Raw genomic sequence first — 23,183 nt, forward strand, 5'->3', positions numbered from 1 at the left:
GGACCATTTTGTTCCTCGCTTTTTTGGGGGGAAGCGTATTTCTACGAATGGTCTCAAAAAGCATTGAGCATTAGACGACTCAATTACACTCAATTAAATGCACAGAAGTGCAACATCAAAGTGCCAGAGTCTTCCACCGAGCTTCACAAATGTCTCTGCACAGAATTTTGATTGGCCTTGTTGTAATCACACTAATAAGGTATCGAATTAGCTGACAAGTACCATTGCGAATATATTTGTATTTTTCTAATGATCTAATGTCCCAGGAATCCGGAGATGAAAAAAAGAAATGAACTTTCAATGGAATTGCTTTGAGTGAAAGTTGATTTATTTCTTACCTCGGGAAGCACAATGAAATGGTGGCAACGGTCTCGTTACCTGGGAGAAATGAGAGAATGAAATGACAAACAAGGCCTGACAGTCCGGTGCACTCTCTCTCTGCAGGCTTAGGCGGTTTCGCCCCTACGGCAGCGGCCTGTGCGGGTGCGGCGCTGCTCGCGATGTGGGCCACGCTGGCAGGAGCGTCCCCTCGTTGTCCCAACGGTTGTCGCTGTGCGGGGAGGATGGTCTACTGCGAAGCACAGCAACTGTCCGGTATGCCGGTAGGGATCGGACGTGGGACGCAGGGACTTTCTCTTCGCTACAACAGCCTGAAGGTGAGCTGCTTTCAGCGATGTATCTCCCATCTCTACAATGTGGAAATTTGCAGTGAGTGCTTTTTGCAGTGGCAGGACTGTGATTACAACGTGTGTCAACGTTGTCATTTTGGATAACCATCCTTCAGTGGTTTCGCTTGCGTGATGCAATCAGAAGCAGTGACGTCATACTGTGAAAAACATTTTCCACAATAAATCTTTTCAAAGTGCAACTTGCTTGCATTTACACCCTAAGACCTAAGTTACAACTGAGGTTTACAGAATTTTTTTTTTTTTTCACTTCATGCCATAAGTCCATTTTAGTACTATAATTCTCTCCCATATCTTATCTCTCATGGAAGAAATATAATTATGTCTGACTGAAACACTCATTTACGTAAATGAAAAGAAATACTGCATGCTTATACATAAAACATTCTTAACTTTTTAGAAGTTGAAAGCTTATATCAAGTTCCAGACTAATATCAAGCAGTTGAATGTTTGTGGCCTGCCCTTTAACAAATGAACAACCGATATATAAGGGGTGTTGCAAAACATTTTACCTTTTTTCCCCCCGAGAACCCCTTACGGTTGTGCACGCATTCAGGGGGAAAAAAGGTAAAATGTTTTGCAACACCCCACATATATATATATATATATATATATATATATATATATATATATATATATATATATATACGGTATATATATATATATATATATATATATATATATATATATATATATATATATATATATATATATATATATATATATTTACACATGATGTTTTGTACGGTATTTTAAATTAATTTTCTGAATGAAATTTCTTGAATTTATTTTTCACTTTGAAGTTGTGGTTACGATATGTCAACAAAGGTGGAGAAAGTGTGATTTAATGCAATTTAATTCCAGGCAATAAGGTAACAAAAGGAGAAAATTTTGAAGGGGGTGTAGACTTTGTATCGGCATTCTACATACGTATATGTTTATGTACATGACGCATGGATTTATGTACATGATGTCAGCGTCATGTCACAGGGTCAGTGTGCTTTTAAAAAATTGAATATTCCTGGCTGCAAACCTCCTAACTGGTGATCAGCATGGCAGAGGCAATGTGTTCATGTGGCAGGTGACACTTCTTTCTGGCAGGTCATGCAGCAAGTATTGTGATTGGACTTGATCTGTGCCCTGCTGCCTCATCTAATTATGGGGTTCGATATATTTTATTAATGAGCCTAATATGGTCACAATTAAACGATCAGCAGTACATTTTGTCCTGATGAGCCCACAACAAAGGCGAAATCTAGATCAACATCTCTGCTTTGGTCTATTCGTGACCATAGGCCTTAAATCTCGGTCTGCAAAGGATTGAGTGCCATAATTATGCTTCCTAGTTTGGAGGTACTGTGTTGGCATAATTTATGCACATGACGTCAGCATCATGTCAAAGGGTCAGTGTGCTTCTTTGGTTTAATACACTATATAAAGAATAGAGAATACCCCTAGGGCTCTCTGAGAGGTACGGTGGAAGGTGGGCCCAAACGGATGGATAAAATGGATAAAGACCCCCAAGTGGGTACAGATTGTGGATGCAAGTCTGGCAAGGTGTCAGTATGGATGGGAGTTCAGATCCTTCAGAGCTCGAAAGGGCGTGGGATTGAACCTGAGGTTGCATATTCTTTATGGTACATACAATAACTGCATCTATCCTGTAACACATTGACATCACCAAACTCTTAGTACCTTCCTTTGAGATGCTTTACCAAGACTTTCCTGCAGCTATTTTCAGTTGTTGTTTGTTTTTGGGGTTTCTGACTTTTGTCTCTTCAGCAAGTGAAATGCGTGCTCCATTCGATTTAAATCTTGAGATTGACTTCGTCAGTTAAAAACCTTGCACTTTTTCCCCTGATGAATTCCTCGGTTGACTTGGCAGAGTGTTTTGGGTCATTGTTTTCTGCATGGTGAACCGCTGCCCAAAGAGTTTGGAGGCATTTTCTTGTACATAGGAAGATAAAATGTTTCTGTACACTTCCAAATTCATTATGCTGCTGCCAACATTAGTTACATCATCAACTAGATGGTATTCATAGAATACTTACCCTGCGCAGTCAACTTGTTGTAAGCCAACTATTCTGTTTTTGAACATTTGTTTTTTGATCCAATATGGCTGCCAGACCACGTGAGCGATGACATCATAAATTTATATTCTCTAATGTAATTGTTGCATAGATCATGCTCAATAAATTTCAAACTGATCAGACTAAGCGTTGTCCCTGTCGAATTATGACGTCATAATTACAGCAGCAATGACGTCATCGTTAACAACACCTATTCCTCAAATGGAGTTATTTACAACTAGGGCATGCCCGTACTATATATATATCTAAAATTATATCCCCCCCCCTCTATTTACATGAAATGGTTTGGTCCATTCGCAAAGCCAAAGCGGACGGCTTGCGAGTACGGTGACAATCCCCCCCCCTCTATTTACATGAAATGGTTTGGTCAAAAGCGAACGGCTTGCGAGTACGGTGACAATCCCCCCCCCCCCCCCCCTCTATTTACATGGAATGGTTTGGTCCAAAGCGAACGGCTTGCGAGTACGGTGACAATCCCCCCCCCTCTATTTACATGAAATGGTTTGGTCCAAAGCGAACGGCTTGCGGAGTTTGGTAAAGAAATCGCCATAGCTCGGTAACTACTTGTCCGATTAATTTAAAACCTTGAAAAGGCACATCCTCGGGTCCCCAGCAATATACCTGGCAAGTTTCAAGTATATCGGACCGGTAGTTGTCGAGAAACAGCGGTCGCATACAGACACACACACAGACACACACACAGAGATTACTGGAATTATAGACAGACTAGGGCATGCCCGTACTATATATATATCTAAAATTATATCCCCCCCCCTCTATTTACATGAAATGGTTTGGTCCAAAGCGAACGGCTTGCGAGTACGGTGACAATCCCCCCCCCTCTATTTACATGAAATGGTTTGGTCCAAAGCGAACGGCTTGCGAGTACGGTGACAATCCCCCCCCTCTATTTACATGAAATGGTTTGGTCCAAAGCGAACGGCTTGCGGAGTTTGGTAAAGAAATCGCCATAGCGTGCACAAACGCGCAGGAAAGCGAAAGAATCGCAAATTAGTTTTAATTAGTTTTAAAACATAGTTTAACGCCAACATAGTTTGCCAACGTGAAATAAATGAATACGCTCTCAAATGTGCCGTCCGAGGCAGAGTCTGTTCGGCACGTTCGGCACACGTGATAGCTCGCTGCTCTCTGATTGGTTGAATCGTTTTTTGGACATAGCTCGGTAACTACTTGTCCGATTAATATGAAACCTTGAAAAGGCACATCCTCGGGTCCCCAGCAATATACCTGGCAAGTTTAAAGTATATCGGACCCGTGGTTGTCGAGAAACAGCGGTCACAGACAAACAAACACACAGAGATTACTGGAATTATAGATAGACTAGGGCATGCCCGTACTATATATAAGCTAGGACGTGCCCGTACGTGGGTGCCCGTTCCTTGCAAAAAAAAAAAAACTGCAAAAAAAAAAAAAACTGCAAAAAAAAAACAATGGTTTGGTCCATTCGCAACGACCACAGAACCCCCCCCTCTATTTACATGAATGGTTTGGTCCATTCGCAAAGCCAAAGCGAACGACCACAGAACCCCCCCCTCTATTTACATGAATGGTTTGGTCCATTCGCAAAGCCAAAGCGAACGACCACAGAACCCCCCCCCCCTCTATTTACATGAATGGTTTGGTCCATTCGCAACGCCAAAGCGAACGGCGAACGGCTAAATCGCCATAGCTCGGTAAGTACTTGTCCGATTAATTTCAAACCTTGAAAAGGCACATCCTCGGGTCCCCAGCAATATACCTGGCAAGTTTCAAGTATATCGGACCGGTAGTTGTCGAGAAACAGCGGTCACAGACAAACAAACAAACGTACAAACGTACAGAGATTGCTGGAATTATAGATAGACTAGGGCATGCCCGTACTATATATAAGCTAGGACGTGCCCGTACGTGGGTGCCCGTTCCTTGCCAAAAAAAAAAAAAAAAAAAAATTTGTGTAGGGGTGTGTGTGTGTAAACATCCTAGGGCGTGCCCGTACGTGGGTGCAAAAAAACATGCGTGCAAACAACAACAACAAAAAAAAACTTTGAAACCACGTGGCAGTAACGACCACAGAACCCCCCCCCCCTCTATTTACATGAATGGTTTGGTCCATTCGCAACGACCACAGAACCCCCCCCCCCTCTATTTACATGCAATGGTTTGGTCCAAAGCGAACGGTTTGGTCCATTCGATGTGATTCGATGATTCGATGTGAATGGTTTGGTCCATTCGCAACGACCACAGAACCCCCCCTTCTATTTACATGAATGGTTTGGTCCATTCGCAAAGCCAAAGCGAACGACCACAGAACCCCCCCCCTCTATTTACATGAATGGTTTGGTCCATTCGCAAAGCCAAAGCGAACGACCACAGAACCCCCCCCCCCCCTCTATTTACATGAATGGTTTGGTCCATTCGCAACGCCAAAGCGAACGGCGAACGGCTAAATCGCCATAGCTCGGTAAGTACTTGTCCGATTAATTTCAAACCTTGAAAAGGCACATCCTCGGGTCCCCAGCAATATACCTGGCAAGTTTCAAGTATATCGGACCGGTAGTTGTCGAGAAACAGCGGTCACAGACAAACACACAGACACACAGACACACAGACACACAGACACACAGACACACAGAGATTACTGGAATTATAGATAGATGAGCCACGATTCAATTTTTTCCATGCAGTGGTTTTGGAGATATAGAGGTACAACGTTTTTCAGTTTTTCCAAGATGGCGCCTGTACCACATAACCTATGACGTCATGATTATCATTGAAATATTCTACAGGAGAAGGCCCTCCTATCGTGAAAATTTCGTGTCCATCACATAAACAGTTGCTGGGGGGAAAAAATGCATAATGATCGGATCAAGCGTTGTACTTGTCGAATTATAACGTCATGATTAATGTACCGATGACATCATCATTAACAAATCTTATTCCCCATGGGGAGTACTTGACAATGAGCCATGTTTCAAAATATCGACTTGTGTCATTGGTTGTTATCTCCGTGTGCGGGTTTCAGAAGGTGGAACAGAGCCTCCCCAGGTCTCAAAGTATCCACCCTTGTGTGTGCGTATATGCGTATTGTTGTGGTTTTGAGAGCCCCTCACTTTGTAAATAAATAATCACTTCTTGTAAATATTCCATCATTTAAAAGGTCAAAGGTCGCACCCATAGTTAGGCCATATGCAACACGTAGGACACCATAGGACTGTCAGTTATTTCCTTCGTATGTGTTTCAGATAAGGCTGTGTTCCCAATAGTTGAATCTGCGTTGCATTAATTAAATAAGATAGGCCCCATTCCGTCCATTTTGCCAGTCTCTCTCTCCAAATTGTGTTACGCGCCTCTGCTCGCCCAGCAGCGTTCGCTGCCTCGCTCCAAACGCCATTACGCACGCGGTCAAGCTTGGAGAAGAAGGGGTGGAGCGCCAAGAACGAGGCGTGGCCCTGTCAACGAGCCGTCAAGGGCAGAGCCGGTGAGCCCTCGCTATCCAACCAGGACTGAGGTGAGCTCACTGGGGGGCATGTCTCTATGAAGCGCGCATTGATTTCAAAGCGCGTTATATAAGCACAAGCACGAGGACTGCTTTCAGAACTGTGCAGGGGACCGTGGCTATTGAAAGAACTGCGCGGAGACGTCTGATTGTAACGTTATCCAGAGGACAGCGCGGAGGCGCGCTAGTTTCAACGAACTGTGCAGGGAACCATCGTTTGATACGAACTGACCTTGATTGATCGGGAGAGAGAGAGAGCATTTGGCACGCTATACGTATGCGGCATTCCAGCCCCTCGCATATGTAAGGTCCGGTCACGTGCCAACGACACACGAAGCTGCCTGCCTTTCTTTGCCCGTGGACCCGGAGCCTGGACGGAGCCTACCTGCCTGGACCCATCTGCCTGGACCTTCCCCCCCCCCCCCCCCCCGAGCAGCTGCCATCCCGTGTGAGCCTGTCTGTTTGTCCTGGGGTCGTGATAAGTTAAGACTGTATAGATAAGCTTGCCCTGTGTCCTTTTGTTTCTCCTTTCTTGTACATGCTTTAGTTTCCTCTTCTTTGGGTCTTGTAAATAATTAATAAACCCACTCTTTGTTCTTCCCTTACTCTGGTTTCCTCTTATTCGATCGCCTCCGTCCTTTCTTTCAATTGAGTACCTGTGGCACGATTTGGAAACCGCTCAGGATCGGGTTTAGTTTTATTGTGAACGGCTCGGGCCGCGGATTGCTAACCGCTCGGCAATTTCAATCTTGTCCGTGGTTCGAGCGGGAGTTATTTCCCTGCTCGTGGTCGGGGTTAGTAAGTAGGTATTTGGGACTTCATTGACCAATCACCCTAGCTAATTCCGACCAGGAGGAGCGTCATAATTTCCAGGATTGGGGGACGGCCAGCTTAAAAGACAAGGGGATTAACCCCCCCTTGATAAGGGGAGAGCCGACCCCCGAATCCGCAACAGTATGTATGTATGTATGTATGTATGTACGTATGTATGTATGTGTGTATATACTGTATGTATGTATGTATGTATGTATGTATGTATGTATGTATGTATGTATGTATGTATGTGTGTGCGTGCGTATATGTGTATGTATGTATGTATGTATGTATGTACGTATGTATGTATGTATGTATGTATGTATGTATGTGCATTTATGGATGCTAAAGACAGCCTTACCCTCCTGTTTGTGAGGTTGGGAGGAATGCTAAAGATAGACTTGTCCTCCTAAAGATGGACCGATTGCTAAAGTTTCAATGCTCTCATAGCAATATGCAATGTTTTGACAATTTGTTGACAATTTTCTCCCCTCACCGTTAATCCTCCCCAGGGAACGTCTCATTTCTTGGACGATATTGAAGTGAATTTGTCTATTTATTACTTGCAAAATCGAATATTTTTCAAGTTTATTGGTTGGTCTTGTGCGTTATTCTGTCTGTTTGTTTGTCTGTTTGTTTGTCGGAATGTCAGTCGCCTACAGGTCACAATTTTCAACCGATCTTCACGAAACTTCGCCAAGTTGTAAGGTCGTCACAATTGAGAAGCCTATATATTTTGAGGTCAAAGGTCATCTGGATGTCAAATTTATAAAATCACCTTTTTTCATCCGATTGACTTGAAAATTGATCAACATTTCCAAACTGAGTCACTAACTTGGGAAACAAACTATTTTTGAGGTCAAAAGGTCAAAGGTCAACTCAAGGTCAAACTTCCAAAATCACCAATTTTCATCTGAAAAACAGTCAATTTTCATCCCATTGGCTTGACAACTGAACAGCATTTGCACATTGAGTGCCTAAATTTGGAAACCAACTATTTTTGAGGTCAAAAGGTCAAAGTAGAACAGTAGAGAACAGGGACATTGGGAGATCTGTGGGAGGGAGAGGGATTGGGGGGAGGGGCATGGAAAGGGGGGAGAGTGGGAGAGGTATAAAACACATGGACACTGCTCGGACTTCGAGGTCAAACTTCCAAATTCATCAATTTTCATCCGATTGACTTGAAAATTTAACAATATTTGCATAGTGCCTCACTGAATTGCGATACCAACTATTTTTGAGGTCAAATGGTCAAAGGTAAACTCAAGGTCAAACTTTTAAAATCATCAACTTTCATCTGAAAAATCATTAATTTTCATCCAATTGACTTGAAATTTTAACAGCATTTGCATGGTGCCTCACTGAATTGGGAAACCAACTATTTTTAGGGTCAAAAGGTCAAAGTTCAACTCGACGTCAAACTTCTAAAATCATCAATTTTCATCTAAAAATCATCACTTTTCATCGAAAAATCATCATTTTTCATCCTATTCATCACTTTTCATCCTATCCTATTGACCTGAGCTTTGATCAAATTCGTAAATTTTGATCTTAATGAAATGGACAATTTGCTGGATCAATTGCAACCTTTCATCTGCAGCTTCTTGAATTTCTACATTTGCAGTTCTTTAAGGAACATCTCATGTTACAGACGCATGTAATAAGTTGTAAACAGGATTCAAGCACAGGTGGTAGTGTCATCGGCACTGATTTGTTTGTCATCTTTAATTTCCCACCTCATGGTAGTAACAGCTGGGGTATTGGTCTACAGGTAGCTGCCTCCATCCATATGAAAGGTTATTGGTGAGAACTCAAGATATGTTGTCTCACAACATCGCTCGGCAGAAAGAGAAGTTATTACCTCCACAGAAGGTGGATGGAGGTTATATTTTCACCACTGTCTGTCTGTTTGTCTGCCTGTTTGTGAACATGATATCTCAAAAAGGTTGTGGACAGATTCGGACGAAATTTGGAGGAAGAGGTTGGGTGTGTGACAAGGACTAATCAAATAGATTTTGATGAAGATCTGAATCCTGATACGGATACGACATTTTTTTTAATGTTTACGTGATTCTTCACCATTGAGTGAAAGGGACAAAAACGATACGTAGCATGATGTTTCAAAAAGTTCTGGAAGACTTCTAACAAAACCAGGTGTATCAGTTGGTTAGACTACAATAATAAGCCGATTCGATTTTGGTTCAGGTCCGAATCCAGATCTGGTCTATCAGTGGGATACAAAAGGTAAATTGGCCAGCCTGGTGGAAATATGCTCTCTACCAAGTACAATTCTAGTTACCCTCGCATGAGGAGAGGGTATTGCATTTGAGTCCGTTTGTTTGTCTGTTTGTCTGTGTTTGTCCGCACAGAATAAATATGATTTTCTCTGCAACCGTTGGTCCGATTGACAGGAAATTTTCAACAAAGGTGCATCTCCATCTGTACAAATGTTAATGATAATTATGACGTCATAGGTGACGTGGTTCGGCCGCCATCTTGGAAAAAACGAAAAACGTTGCACCTCCATATCTCCGAAAGCACTGCATAGAAAAAATGGAGACGTGGCTCATTGTAAAGAGCTCTCCATGGGGAATAAAATATGTTAATGATGATGTCATAGGTGCCTCCATTATGACGTCATATTTATGACGAGGAAAAAATAATGATGACGTCATCAGTCACGTGGTTCGGCCGCCATGTTTGTTTTAACACAGAAGCCTTTAAAACCACTGAAAACACGTCCTGGCGAGGGTTTGCAATCTCTGCTCTTTCTAGTTTTAGCACTGTTTTCAAGATTTGGTTCTTGACTAATATGTGTAAGAGTTAAATGAGGATAAAACAATCACTGTGGAAGCATCCTTGTCTTTGAGCTGTCTACTCTGGGTTTGATTATATACCAATCTATACATGAAACTAGAACGGCACTCTTCGACGTCACGATGCCAACCGATATGCCTCTGCCCACATTATTACATCATTATACATACTTGTACCAAGTTTGGTTTAAATACCTTCAGCTGTTCTCAAGCATCACATTTTTACCTGGTATGACCTCTGATCTTTGACATCCTGATGCCGTAATCCAATTAGTTAATCTTTGCATCATATGTACTTAAAGGAAGTTTGTTAAAATTCCATCACTGGTTCACAAGTTATCGCGGTAACATGATTTTCGCCGAACATGACCTCTGAGTTTTGACCTTGTGACCCCATAATCTAATCGGTTCATCTTTACCTCATTGTACATACCTGCACCAAGTTTGACTTTTTTGTATACTTAGTCTAGGCAGGTATGAGAGCTAACACTTATAACATATAATAAAGGGAGTGGGAGACCAGAGGGGGAGAGAGAGGGAAGTACAACAACAGTAGGGAAAAGGGACATCAGGAGATCTGTGGAAGAGAGAGAGAGAAAGAGAGAGACCTGGGGTGGGGTACACGGGATAAGCAATATGGACACTACAGAGGATGCAGGGGCTAAAGGGACTTAGATCCTAAGAGTAGGCCATATCCAAGGACTTAGATCCCTTTAGCCTTCTCAAATTATCGTGGTAACGAAAACCTATCATGTATGGACGGACGGAGCGGCGAAAGGAACAACCCAAAAACATAAGGCCTCCAGTGACTTCTTCGGCAGAGGTAGGGGCAATACCCCTGGCACTCATCTGGTAGAATAAACAGTATACTGCACCGACTAAAGGCATTTTAAACCAATTTCCATGGTTGCTAGAAGACAGGGCAGCACGTAGAATCATACTAACATAATCATAAGACTTTAAACAAATAAACAAAAAAATACCTATTCCCCCCCCCCCCCCCCCCTTGCATTGAACATGCATTGGTTCATCACGGATGACGAAGTTGCGGTTAAGTTTCATCAAAATTGTGTGTGTATGTTCTGAGAAAAAAGCAAATACCTATTTTGGGGGGCAGGTCCCCCCATAGACCACCTTCGACCCCAATTTTTTAAATGCCAGGAACAAACTTTGGTACATCACAGATGATAAAGGTTGTGGTGATGTTTAATCAGAATTGCATGTGTAGTTTCTGAGAAGAAAGCAAATACCTATTTTGGGGGGTCAAACCTGGATCCACTTTGACCTCCGGTAGATCCCCTTAGACCCCGATTTTTTTTAATGCCGTGAACAAACTTTAGTCACAACATAAGAAACATAATTTGTGCCAAATTTGGTCACAATCCCATCTGCGGTTTCGGAGAAGATTTTGCAGGTGCTTACGGACGGACGGACAGACTGACGGACTGACGGACGGACGACGCGCCATCGCATAAGCTCCCCTGAACTTCTTTCCAGGTGAGCTAAAATGAAGGACACGGTGAGGCCGTCAGAAAAGCCGTCCGTGAAGCTGTGAAGCCGTATGACTATAGTTATATTAATTACGTACTGTTGAAAGTCAGTTGCACCCGAACTACACACAACATATATCTATTAATTACGTACTATCAGAATGTACCTTTGAAACCTTTCAATCCTTCAGACTGCTGAGACGCCTTAGTCCTTTGAAGGCCCTTTAAGACTATTTTGACAACGTTAGACATTTACATCCTTTATATCTCTTAAACGCCTCTATACTTTCAGACCCCTTGACACCCAAAAGACCCCTAACACCCTCTTATACCTTAAGGCCCTTGAAGTCCCCTAAGGCAATTAAGACCCAAAATGCCATTAAGACACGTAAGACCCCTAAGACCTTTCAAGCCCCAACGACCCTGAAGACCCCTAAGATCCTAAAACACCTTGAAGACTCCCAAGACCCTTTAAGACCACGAAGACCCTTAAGACCCAAAGACCATTAAGACTCCGAAGAGCCTTTAGATCTTTAAGATGCTTAAGACCCCTAAGACACTATAGACCACCTAAAAGCCGTTAGACCACATAAAAGCCTTTTGGCCATATAAGACCCCAAATACCCCTTACAACCCCAAGACCCTTTAGACTCATAAGACACATAATACTTCAAAGTCATTAAGAGCATTTAGACCACCTAAGACCCTTTAGACCCCATATACCCCGAAGACCCCAAAATACCCCGAATAACCTTTAAGACCCCTGAGCCCACTTCTTTAAGAAGAGTAGGCCATTGTTTGTTGGTGTCTACCCAAGAGTAGGCCATTGTGTGCTGGCACAAGTAACGAGTACTACTGTATCAGCAGCACCACCACACTGCCAGCAACCAAGTGCTGCATACAAATGAATGAACAATATAAAATTGAAAAACCAATCAAACAACCATTTGTCGGAATACGAGCACAACATGGATTCCTGGATGGAGTCGACATTTTTGGATGTGGAATTTTGTTTCATTGAAAATGGTGAAGTTTGCTGATATTCCTCTGGAAATGTTTGAGCACTTCACTTTATTGAGTCTTTCAAAATGTCTTTATTTTCTGAATATAAGCAACAATCTATATTGCACTTGCAGATCAAAGAGAAATAACCTGTTTGCTAGAAGCAGGAATTCTGCTGCAGGCAAAGGGAATTTTTGGGATTGGGGTTTTGGGTTTGGGGGAAGAGGGAATGAACTGACACTTTTTAGTTAACTTCCGATCAACGAAGAAGTACGTGAAACGGTTGATTTGAATGCAGTCAGTGGTCCAATCTTGTAAATATTTTCAAGTGTTTGTGTGTTTGCTATTCCATCACGGCCAAACCGTAGCACCTGGAGGGCCTAAATTTTGGGTGTTGGTGCTACTGAATATTGGCAAGTTTTGTAATCGACCGCACCCCCTCAGCCCCCCACAAAATCCCTCTGCACCCCCACAAGGAAATTATCTCTATGTATTATGCACACATCTGAAAATCATAGTAAAAAAAAAGAGTAAAAAAAGTGTTTGTTTGTGTGTTATGGACGTTACTCTTTCACGGCTGAACCGTAGCACCTGAAGGCCCCAAATATTGGGTGTCGGTACGTCAGGATCTGGCCAAGGTTTGAAGCTACCACACGTTGGCCTTGAAATCCGTTTTGAGGCCACCAATGGTCTCTATAAAGTGTGTATTTGGATGTGGGGTCAGTCAGTGCTGCCGCCCGCCCGCAGGCAAAAGGTAACCACCGTTATGCCAATAACTCCACAGCTATTCAATGTCCAAGACATCCCAAAACCACAAGAAAATGGTGGGTAGCTGTGTGTAGCCCTTCTAATATATGTATGTATGTGTATATATATACACATATACGCCATTGTCTCTCTGTGGCTGTCTGTCTTTGTTCCTTATGCACGGCCACATCTTTTGAGTTACAAACTCCAAGCTCGGGGTACAAATACAACTTTGTGTGGGGGGTAACATAGGCCATGTGGCGGGGTGGGGGTGTGGCGGGGTTCATAAATTATGTATGTAAATGTGTACCGTGTATCGCCACCTAGTGGTGGTGGCTGAGGTATTTACAATTTCATTTACCTGGACAATGCTGAGGTTAAATCACTCTTTGCATGTGTGAATTTGTCCTCTTTCCCTTATCCCCCACCCTCCACCCCCAACCCAAAGTGGAGATGCCTGTCAAAGCCCCACCCCCCACTCCCCCAAAATATGTGTATGCAGTATATCTCTCCCCCTCCCCTTCCCTTCCTCCTCCCCACCCTATCATTCCCCCCCTTCCCCTCCCTTTTCCCCTACCTCCCTCCCCCTTCTAGCAGCAAGAGACATGATGACTAATTGGTCTGTCAGCGAAGCGACGGGTACGCTCTTCTGGTGCTATATAATTGTGGAGGTTGGATGGTGGGGAACAGGTGAATAGAAGGTGTAATTTTGTTTGTTTGTTTGTTTGTTTGTTTTTTGTACACAAGATCGAGGCTCGTCTAAGAGCTAACATTAATGACCAAAAAAAACAAAAAAACAAACGGACACAAAAGACGAAACAAAGGGAGCGGGAGACAAGATGGTGAGAGAGGGGGAAGCACACAAGTACAATATTTGAGAGCAAGGACATCGGGAGATCTGTGGGAGGTGAAGGGCTTTGGGGGAGGAGGCATGGGAAGGGTGGTGGGTTGGGTGGGGGCGGGGGGGGTAAGGTAAAAAGCACATGGACAGTGCTAGGACTTCCAGGAAAGAAGTCGGTATTTCAGAAAGTGGCTCTAGGGTGAATTAACAGGGATAGAAAAGATCAAGGTTTTGGATGGGGGAAGATAAGAGATGGTTGTGATCAGCTGTTTTAAAGACCTGGAGGGATGAGTGGGATTGAAGAGAGTGAGGAAGTTTGCTCCAGAGGTGGGAGAAAAGAGGAATGAAAGAGGGAAGGTTAGCAGAGAGTTTTGATTTTGGCTGTTTCACCAGAAGAGGGTTGCAGGCAGATCTTGTGCGACCTGTAGGAGTACTTGGGGGACAGAGCACAGACAGAGCTGGGTGGGCTAGGCCAGAGAGGAGTCGGTAGAAGACAGAAAGACCACCAACCTGCCTGTGGTGAGTAAGTGAAAGGCCCTCACAATCGGCTTCATCGTGGGAGATTCCAATGATTCTGAAAGCTTTGGTTTCAACAGCGTTAAGCCGAGCGAGGTGTGAGGCAGGAGCACCAGCCCAGAGCAGTATTCCATTGAGCTGCGGATGAAAGCCTTGTATGTGCTGAGGAGCTCAGGTGTGCCAAGGAAGGACTTCGCACGACGGAGAATACCCAGTCGACGACTGGCTTTGGAGGACAGCTTGGAAATTGTTTTTCACAGGAAAGATCATGGCAGATTGTGAGACCCAAGAGAATGAGTGACAGAACTTATTGGAGAGGATTGTTGAGAAATTAGATGGGAGGTTTGTCAAGACGGTCTCTTCGAAGGGACATAGTGAGAGTGAGAGATTTGTCAGGATTGAAAGACATGCTCCACTTGTTTGACCAGTCTGTGATTTTGACCAGGTCTGCAGAGAGTGAGGAGGCTGCAGACTGCCGATCTGAGGAACGAGGAATGGAGCGGCAGAGAGTGGAGTCATCAGCATAGAGATAGAGAGCATTTTCCAGAGATTCAGAGAGATCATTGATGAAGACCAGAAAAAGCACAGGGCCCAGAACTCTGCCTTGGTCAACTCAAGCCTGAGCAGGAAGGGGAGATGAGAGAAATCCATTCAGGGCCACACGTTGTCTACGACCAGAGAGGAAGTCCGCAAGCCATGTGTGGAGATTTCCATGGATACCATAGGAGGAGAGTTTGGTGAGCAGAGCTGGGTGCCAGACCGTATCGAAGGCACGTGATATGTCAAGGGAGACAGCTCTAATTTCCTGTTTGACATTGAGGACCTCCATCCATTGTTGAGACAGCAGAAGCCGCATGTCCAGAGGAGAGTGACCTGGTCTGAATCCAAATTGATGATCAGAGATCAAGCCATTGGAGAAGAGGAAGGATTTTATAACCGAAGCAATGATGGATTCCATGACTTTGCTGATGATAATGAGCAGGCTGATTGGTCTGTCGTTGCAAGGATCTGTTTTTGCACATTTTTTGTGTACAGCGGTAATGTTGGCTGATTTACAAGCTGAAGTCAGATGACCTTGAGCAAAAGAGAGGGTGAAGAGAATAGAGAGAGGGTGTGAAAGAGCGGCAGAGCAGGATTTTAGGACCCGTGGGCTGATGCCGTCAGGTCCAGTTGCAGAATCAGAGTCGTGGATTTACAGAAACTTCTCCAGCTTGTCAGGAGAGAAGGACACGGAGTCCAGGAGCAGCTGGGTAAGACTGGGTACGGTGAGTACAGAGAGAGACGGGTTTGGAACAAAGGATTTTGAGGCAAACACAGAGTTGAGGCATTCAGCTTTTTCATGTGCGGAGTCAGCCGTGTAGCCGTTTGAGGTAAAGGAGAGAATGGAGCGGGCACAAACACCAGAAACAGATTCGACAAGACGCCACCAGGATTTGGAAGAGGGAGACAGGTTTTTGAGTTCATTCTTGAGTGTCGAGAGATATTGTTTCCTGGCTCTCCTGAGTGTGGACACACACTTGTTCCGGGCTTTGTGAAAGGAAATGAGATTGCTTTCCATTGGATTTGCCTTACAGGAGGCGAAGGCAAGTTGTTTCAATGCAACTGCCTCACCACAAGATTCTGTGTACGATGGACGGGAGGAAGGGTATGACAACTGAAGATGGGATGGGAAAAATCTGTGGATGAGAGAGAGCAGTTTACTTTGGAAGAATTCCCAGGATGAGTTGATGTCAGAGGCAGTGGAGATGGGAGACCAATCCAGATGATTGATGGCTGCTTGCAGACCGTGCCAGTCAGACTGAGTGAAATGCCAGACTCGTCGATGCTGAGGAGTGTTACGTGGTCCTCCCGGTAACTACCTGGTCTTGGTGACCCCCGGACCGTGGGAGGGACCCCGCCAGAAAGATATATGGTTTATACGCTTTCGTAACGCAATCAAGATGAATTCCGGTCAAGAAGAAACCCCACACCAAGGATCCGGAATAATCAATAATATATTCTCTGAGCAATCACCAACCATCAACAATGCACAATCAATATTCCAAGGATGTAAACTCATCTACACAAACTCTAAGATGGCCATCTTATATATTCCTCACGTGAGCCCCACTCCTGACTCCCTCCGTGGTCAATGTCTCCCACAATGTCTCTCGTCTCCGCACACGGGCGGTTGAACGAACCCCGGGCGGACGTGCTCCAAACTTGCCGTCTCGTACTGGGGACAGCGGTTGCAGCGCACCTCCTTGCCAAGCAACGGGGCAACCCAGCGCGGCTTCCAACGCGCGCGAGGCTCCAGAGTGCGACCCGTACGCGTCCTTGTAGACGGGGCAAAACTGAGCGCGGTTTGTAACGCGTGCGAGGCTCCAAAGTGCGACCCGTACGCGTCCTTGTAGACGGGGCAAAACCGAGCGCGATTTGTAACGCGCGCGCGGCCCAACGGGCGATCGCTTGGTTCCGTGCACGAACTCACGGGGACTTCACGTGTCCAAAGGTAATTACGCGGCCAGGTAACTCCTCTCGCCAAACGGGTTTCGGAACGCCCCGGTTTTCCGCGCAGCGCAAGGTCGATTCCACCTTCTCGTCGTCGCGGGGCGAGGAAGAAGAATCCCCGTCCTTTTCTCCTCGTGTCTTTTCTTCTTCCGTTTCCGGCCACTTCCGTTTCTGGCCACTGGTTCCGAAGGGCTCCTGACCCTCCCATCACAACAACACTTAATATAATACACACGGATAAGCAACCTGAATGGTAATTCCCATACATTCACATAAATATGTAACAGGAGGCTCTCTGAGAATGGCCAGAGAGATGTCCACTTTAACAAGCATATGGTCAGATGAACCGATTGGAGCAGAAGAAGAGCAGCAGACATTTTCAGGGAAATTAGTCATAACCAGGTCTAGAAGAGAAGATGCTTCGTTTTCTGAGATCCGGGTCGGGAAATTGACAGATTGTGTCAGTCCCAATGAGTCGCAGAAGTTCTTTGCTTGGCTGAGGTGCCATGCCTGGTGAGAGCGGTACCAACACCCAGCCAGCTGGCATGATGACAGTTGAAATCACCACATATGAGGAAGAGAGAGTTGGGATGAGTGGATAGAAGTTGGTCCATGTTATCAGACAGCGAGATGTAGATGGGGTCATCACTGTTTGGTGGACGGTACAGAACACATATGAACAATAGGTGGGAGCGAAGGGGAAGCCATAGCCAGAGGTACTCCTGGGGGTGGGGTGGAGAGAAGGCAGTGCAGGGAGAGTGAGGAAGAGAGTTTTTGATAAAGAAGCAAACCCACCTCCAGGACGAGGCTCAGGTCTATCATACCAGAGGAGGGATATTAAGGAATCAGAGACATCTTGAAGGAGGAAAGTTTCTGTTTAACAGATTACGTCTGGTTTGTCAGAAGCAACCTGTATGGAGAGATCAATCAGGTTTGAGCGAAGGCCTCGGATGTTCGAGGTCCATACCATTAAGGAAGAGGAAGGGGGAGCATCGGGTACAGGACAGGGGAGGGGAGGGGTAGGGTAAGATGAGGAAGAGGAGGAGGAGGTGGGGAGAGCTGTTGATAGTGTGTCAGAGATTTCAGAAGAGCTAGGGGAAAGGGAAGGATGAGGAGGATAAAAGGTTTGATGGTGATTGGATGAGGCACAGTAAGGTGTTGTTTAAGGGGGGGCAGAGCAAGGAAGTAGGTTGGTGGAGATGGAGGTAAGAGTTGGAAGGGAGAGGAAGCGGGGAGGATGCTTTGAAGAGGAGGGGTGAGAGGGGAGAATTGGAGAAAAAAGGAGGGTGGGGATATTTGAAGGGGAGGGGGGAGGGGGAGTTTTGAAATGGAGGTGTGAGGGGTGTATTTAGGAGGGGAAGAGGGAGGGTGGAGTTTTGGAGGGGAGGGGCAAGGGGGGAGTTTAGGATGGGAGGGGCAAGGGGTGAGTTTAGGAAGGGAGCGGGGAAGGGGGAGTTTATGAGGGGAGGGGCAAGGGGGGAGATTTGAAAGGGACGGGTGAGGAGGGAATTGAGAATGGAAGGATAAATTTTGATTTTAGAGGTTGTTGGACAATTAATGGAAAATGAACATTTATTGCAGAATGAGTTTCTTGTGATTTTCAAGTCACAGATCCGTTTGAAAACCTTGGAGGAGGGGTGGAATGCAAGTGAGTTTAGGGAATGTAGAGACGAAGAACTGTAAGAGATGGAATTTTTCTTTGAAATGAAGAGATTTGGTGAGCAACTCCAAAACAACCTTTTAAAGAAGAAGAAGAAGAATGTGTTTTAATATACAACAGAATAAAACACTTCAGGGGAAAGTTTAAACATTTTAAAACTAAGACGTGAAAACTATCTGGGGGAAATTCCCTAAATGAGGGCATGAAGGATTCCTAAGGGGGATATAGGATGCCAGCACAAGTTCAGAAGCAGGAACAGAAGGAATAGAGATTGATAGAAAGGAGAGCATAGAGCGAAGGAACAGGGAGGTGTATAAGCAATATGTTAGTACGGGAGGAGAGGTCTACTTTTTTAATTCTTCGTTAATTTGTTTTTTTGAAGGTTAGGTGAAAGTGGATCAGAGGAAGAAGGATAAAGTTGAAGAAGTATGGTGAGAAATGGAATTGGAAAGGTGTCTTTTGGCTGGAGAGGATTGAGTTATGAAGGAAGGAGAGGAAAAAAACAGAAAAAAAATGGGTGGGGCGAAACACGTAGTCTAAGAATGAACGAACACGGGAAAGAATAGGAAATTAGATTTTTTTTATTTTTTTTGTATTAAGACGAAACAGAGGGTAAGATGTTTGTGGAAGAATGGGGTGAAAAAAATTTAAAATGCAAAAATGGACCACAAACGACCGCCGAGAGGAAACAACAAAGCCCCGAGGCCTATAAAACCAGGCGTGAAAACGCGGCAGGATCCAAAAGCGACTAAACACAAGTAAGCACGATTTACTCCGAGATCTAACTCGGAACACACAGTAGGCACTCACACCGTTAAATAAAAATACAGTTTTGACAAAAATACAAATCGTAAAATTCTTAGCTTTGGTAGCGTGGAGAGCTTGGAAAAAACACACGGCCTCACCGGCAAAACCGGAAATTCGGGAGATAAGGGAGAAAATAAAAGGGAATTTATTTGGATGTACAGGCAGTCGGGAGGGAGGTAGGGAAGTGGGTGTTGGTGTTAAACAATCTTACCATTTTGTGTACATATTGTATAAAACATCCTGTTTAATAAAGGAACTGACGCTCCAAATTATCAATAACCATCACAGGCCCTCATTACAATTTGGAATTACAAGGTTCTCATGGACTCCTGTCTAAGTTATTGATAATCTTGTCTTTAGTGCTTAACTGGGGTCATGTTTATGCCCTGTTATAACTAGGGCAGCCGTCGTCGTTGGTCCATCAGTACACTCAGTGACATCATCATGCACTCGCCGGCTGGCCTACCCTCCCCTTTGAGCTGCATGGTTTGAATCCAGACCCAACCAAAAACTCTCATCCTCGTGTTTCACATCAAGTGGTTGTGCTGTTCATCGTGATTATCTTAATCTGGATGACCATCCGCAGGCATTGGTTCGTGGTGAACGTTAAGGATGTCTGCCCACTGTGTCTTTCGCAAGGAATAGGCGAGTTATCGCCGGCACCCTGAACGAATTTCAAATCCCTGCCACCTTCAGTTGACGGTCGGTCTTGGCCAGCCGGTTCGTGAGAGATTTGGGCCAAAAACTTTCCTCGGCCGACACCACCAAAAAGGTGGGAATAATTGGTGTTCTCAAAGTAGAAGTTGTGGTAGTAGTCAGTGACTTAATTGTGTTTCTCAATCGGGATGTAAAGTTGACAGGGTGCATTTAAGTTATTCTGATGTGACGAACTTCTGCTTATTTGTGGATTTTCTATTTTTTGCTGGTTTTTTTCCCCCAAGAATACTTGAATAATCTAGTCAGTAGCACTCTCACCATTTTTTTTCTCACTAAAGGCCCATTTTGAACAGTCAGTTTTTTCATGTAATTAATAAATAAGGTTATGTTAAAAAATGCAAATTATAAGTTTTTAATAATACAAATAAAAAATTGTCATATCTGGATTTGGATCGAATCTTCACCAAAACTGAATCAATTCCTCCTTGTCACACAACCCACATAATATGCACAAAGTTTTCTCCGAATCCGTTCACAACTTTTGGAAGTATTAAGCTTCATATACATTTTCCCCATCTCTCAATGGTGAAGATTCACTTACAATTTTATTAAATTGTCTGATCTGGATCCGGATTTCAATCTTCACAAAAATCAAATAAATTCCACGTTGACTTAATTATTAATTATTCATATTATAAAAAACTTATTATTATATACATTTTTTTAACACAACCTTAATTATTAATTATTCGTATTATTAAAAACTTATTATTATATACATATTTTTTAACACAACCTTAATTATTAATTATTTTAACCTTAACCTTATTTTAACCAACCTTAATTTTAACGCAGCTCTGCTCACCAAACTCTCCTCCTATGGTATCCATGGAAATCTCCATGCATGGCTTGCGGACTTCCTCTCTGGTCGTAGTCAACGTGTGGCCCTGAATGGATTTCTCTCATCTCCCCTTCCTGTTCAGGCTGGAGTTCCCCAAGGCAGTGTTCTGGGCCCTGTGCTTTTTCTGGTCTTTATCAATGATCTCTCTGACTCTCTGGAAAATCCTCTCTATCTCTTCGCTGATGACTCCACTCTCTGCCGCTCCATTCCTCTTCCCTCAGATCGGCAGTCTGCAGCCTCCTCACTCTCTGAAGACCTGGACAAAATCACAGACTGGTCAAACAAGTGGAACATGTCTTTCAATCCTGCCAAATCTCACTCTCTTACTATGTCTCTCCGAAAAGATCGACTGGACAACCCTCCCATCTACTTTCTCAACAATCCTCTCCAAGAAGTTCTGTCACTCAAGCTTTTGGGTCTCACTATCTGCCATGATCTTTCTTGGGAAAACCACATTTCCAAGCTGGCCTCCAAAGCCAGTCGCCGACTGGGCATCCTCCGTCGTGCGAAGTCCTTCCTCGGCACACCTGAGCTCCTCACCACTTACAAGGCTTTCATCCGCAGCTCAATGGAATACTGTTCTCCCCTATGGGCTGGTGCTCCTGCCTCACACCTGGCTCGGCTTCACGCTGTTGAATCCAAAGCTTTCAAAATCATTGGAATCTCCCGCGATGAAGCTATCTCTGAGGGCCTTTCACTCACTCACCGCAGGCAGGTAGGTGGTCTTTCTGTCTTCTACCGACTCCTCTCCGGCCTTGCTCCCCCAGCTCTCTCTGTGCTCTGTCCCCCAAATATTCCTACAGGTCGCACAAGATCTGCCAGCAACCCTCTGATGGTTAAACTGCCGAAATCTCGGCTCTCTGCTCACCTTCACTCTTTCATTCCTCTTTTCTCCCGCCTGTGGAACAAACTCCCACACTCCCTTCAATCCCTCTCCTCCCTCCAGGTCTTTAAAACAGCTGTTCACCACCATCTCTTATCTTCCCCCATCCATAACCTTGATCTTTTCTACCCCCACTAATTCACCCCAGATCCACCTTGTTTGAAATTCCAACTTATTTCCTGGAAATCCTGGCAGTGTCCATATGTTTATACCTCTCCCACCCCCCCCCCCCTTCACATGCCTCCCCCCCTTCACATGCCTCCCCCCCCCTTCACATGCCTCCCCCCCAAAGCCCTCTCCCTCCCACAGATCTCTCGATGTCTCCATGTCTCTCGGTCCCTGCTCTCAAATGTTGTGTTTGTGTCCTTCCCCCTCTCTCCCCATCTTGTCTACCGCTCCCGATGTTATTTGTTTTATGTGTCTGTTTGTCTTTCTGTGTGATTAATGTTCGCTCTCTCACGAGCCTCGATCTTGTATACAAAAAAAAAAAAAAAAAAAAAAAAAATTCATATTATAAAAAACTTATTATTATATACATTTTTTTAACACAACCTTAATTATTTATTATTCCTATTATTAAAAACTTATTATTATATACATTTGTTTTTAACATAACCTTAATTATTAATTATTCGTATTATAAAAAACTTATTATTATATACATTTTTAACATAACCTTAATTATTAATTATTCATATTATTAAGAAGTTATTATTATATACATTTTTTAACATAACCTTAATTATAAATTATTCGTATTATTAAAAACTTATTATTATATACATTTTTTTTACATAACCTTAATTATTAATTATTTGTATTATTAAAGAGTTTCTTTTATATACATTTTTTAACATAACCTTGATTATTAATTATTCGTATTATTAAAAACTTATTATTATATACATTTTTAACATAACCTTAATTATTAATTATTCGTATTATTAAAAACTTATTATTATATACATTTTTAACATAACCTTAATTATTAATTATTTGTATTATTAAAAACTTATTATTATATACATATTTTTTAACACAACCTTAATTATTAATTATTCATATTTAAAAAAACTTATTATTATATACATTTTTTTAACACAACCTTAATTATTTATTATTCCTATTATTAAAAACTTATTATTATATACATTTGTTTTTAACATAACCTTAATTATTAATTATTCGTATTATAAAAAACTTATTATTATATACATTTTTAACATAACCTTAATTATTAATTATTCGTATTATAAAAAACTTATTATTATATACATTTTTAACATAA

General features: G+C 43.4%; 1 protein-coding gene across 1 annotated transcript in view; it reads left to right on the forward strand.

Moving 5' to 3' along the window:
* Window positions 1–450: 450 nt before the first annotated feature.
* LOC137423803 (leucine-rich repeat transmembrane neuronal protein 1-like) overlaps window positions 451–23,183 on the forward strand; it is a 640,601-nt gene continuing 617,868 nt past the window's right edge. The window contains exon 1 of the mRNA XM_068111319.2: window positions 451–656. Coding sequence (XP_067967420.2) covers window positions 501–656 — 156 coding nt within the window. The 5' untranslated portion in view covers window positions 451–500. The remainder of the gene's footprint in view (window positions 657–23,183) is intronic.

This window comes from Myxine glutinosa, chromosome 3 (genome assembly GCF_964187855.1).
Source record: "Myxine glutinosa chromosome 3, kmMyxGlut1.1, whole genome shotgun sequence".
Lineage (NCBI taxonomy): Eukaryota > Metazoa > Chordata > Myxini > Myxiniformes > Myxinidae > Myxine > Myxine glutinosa.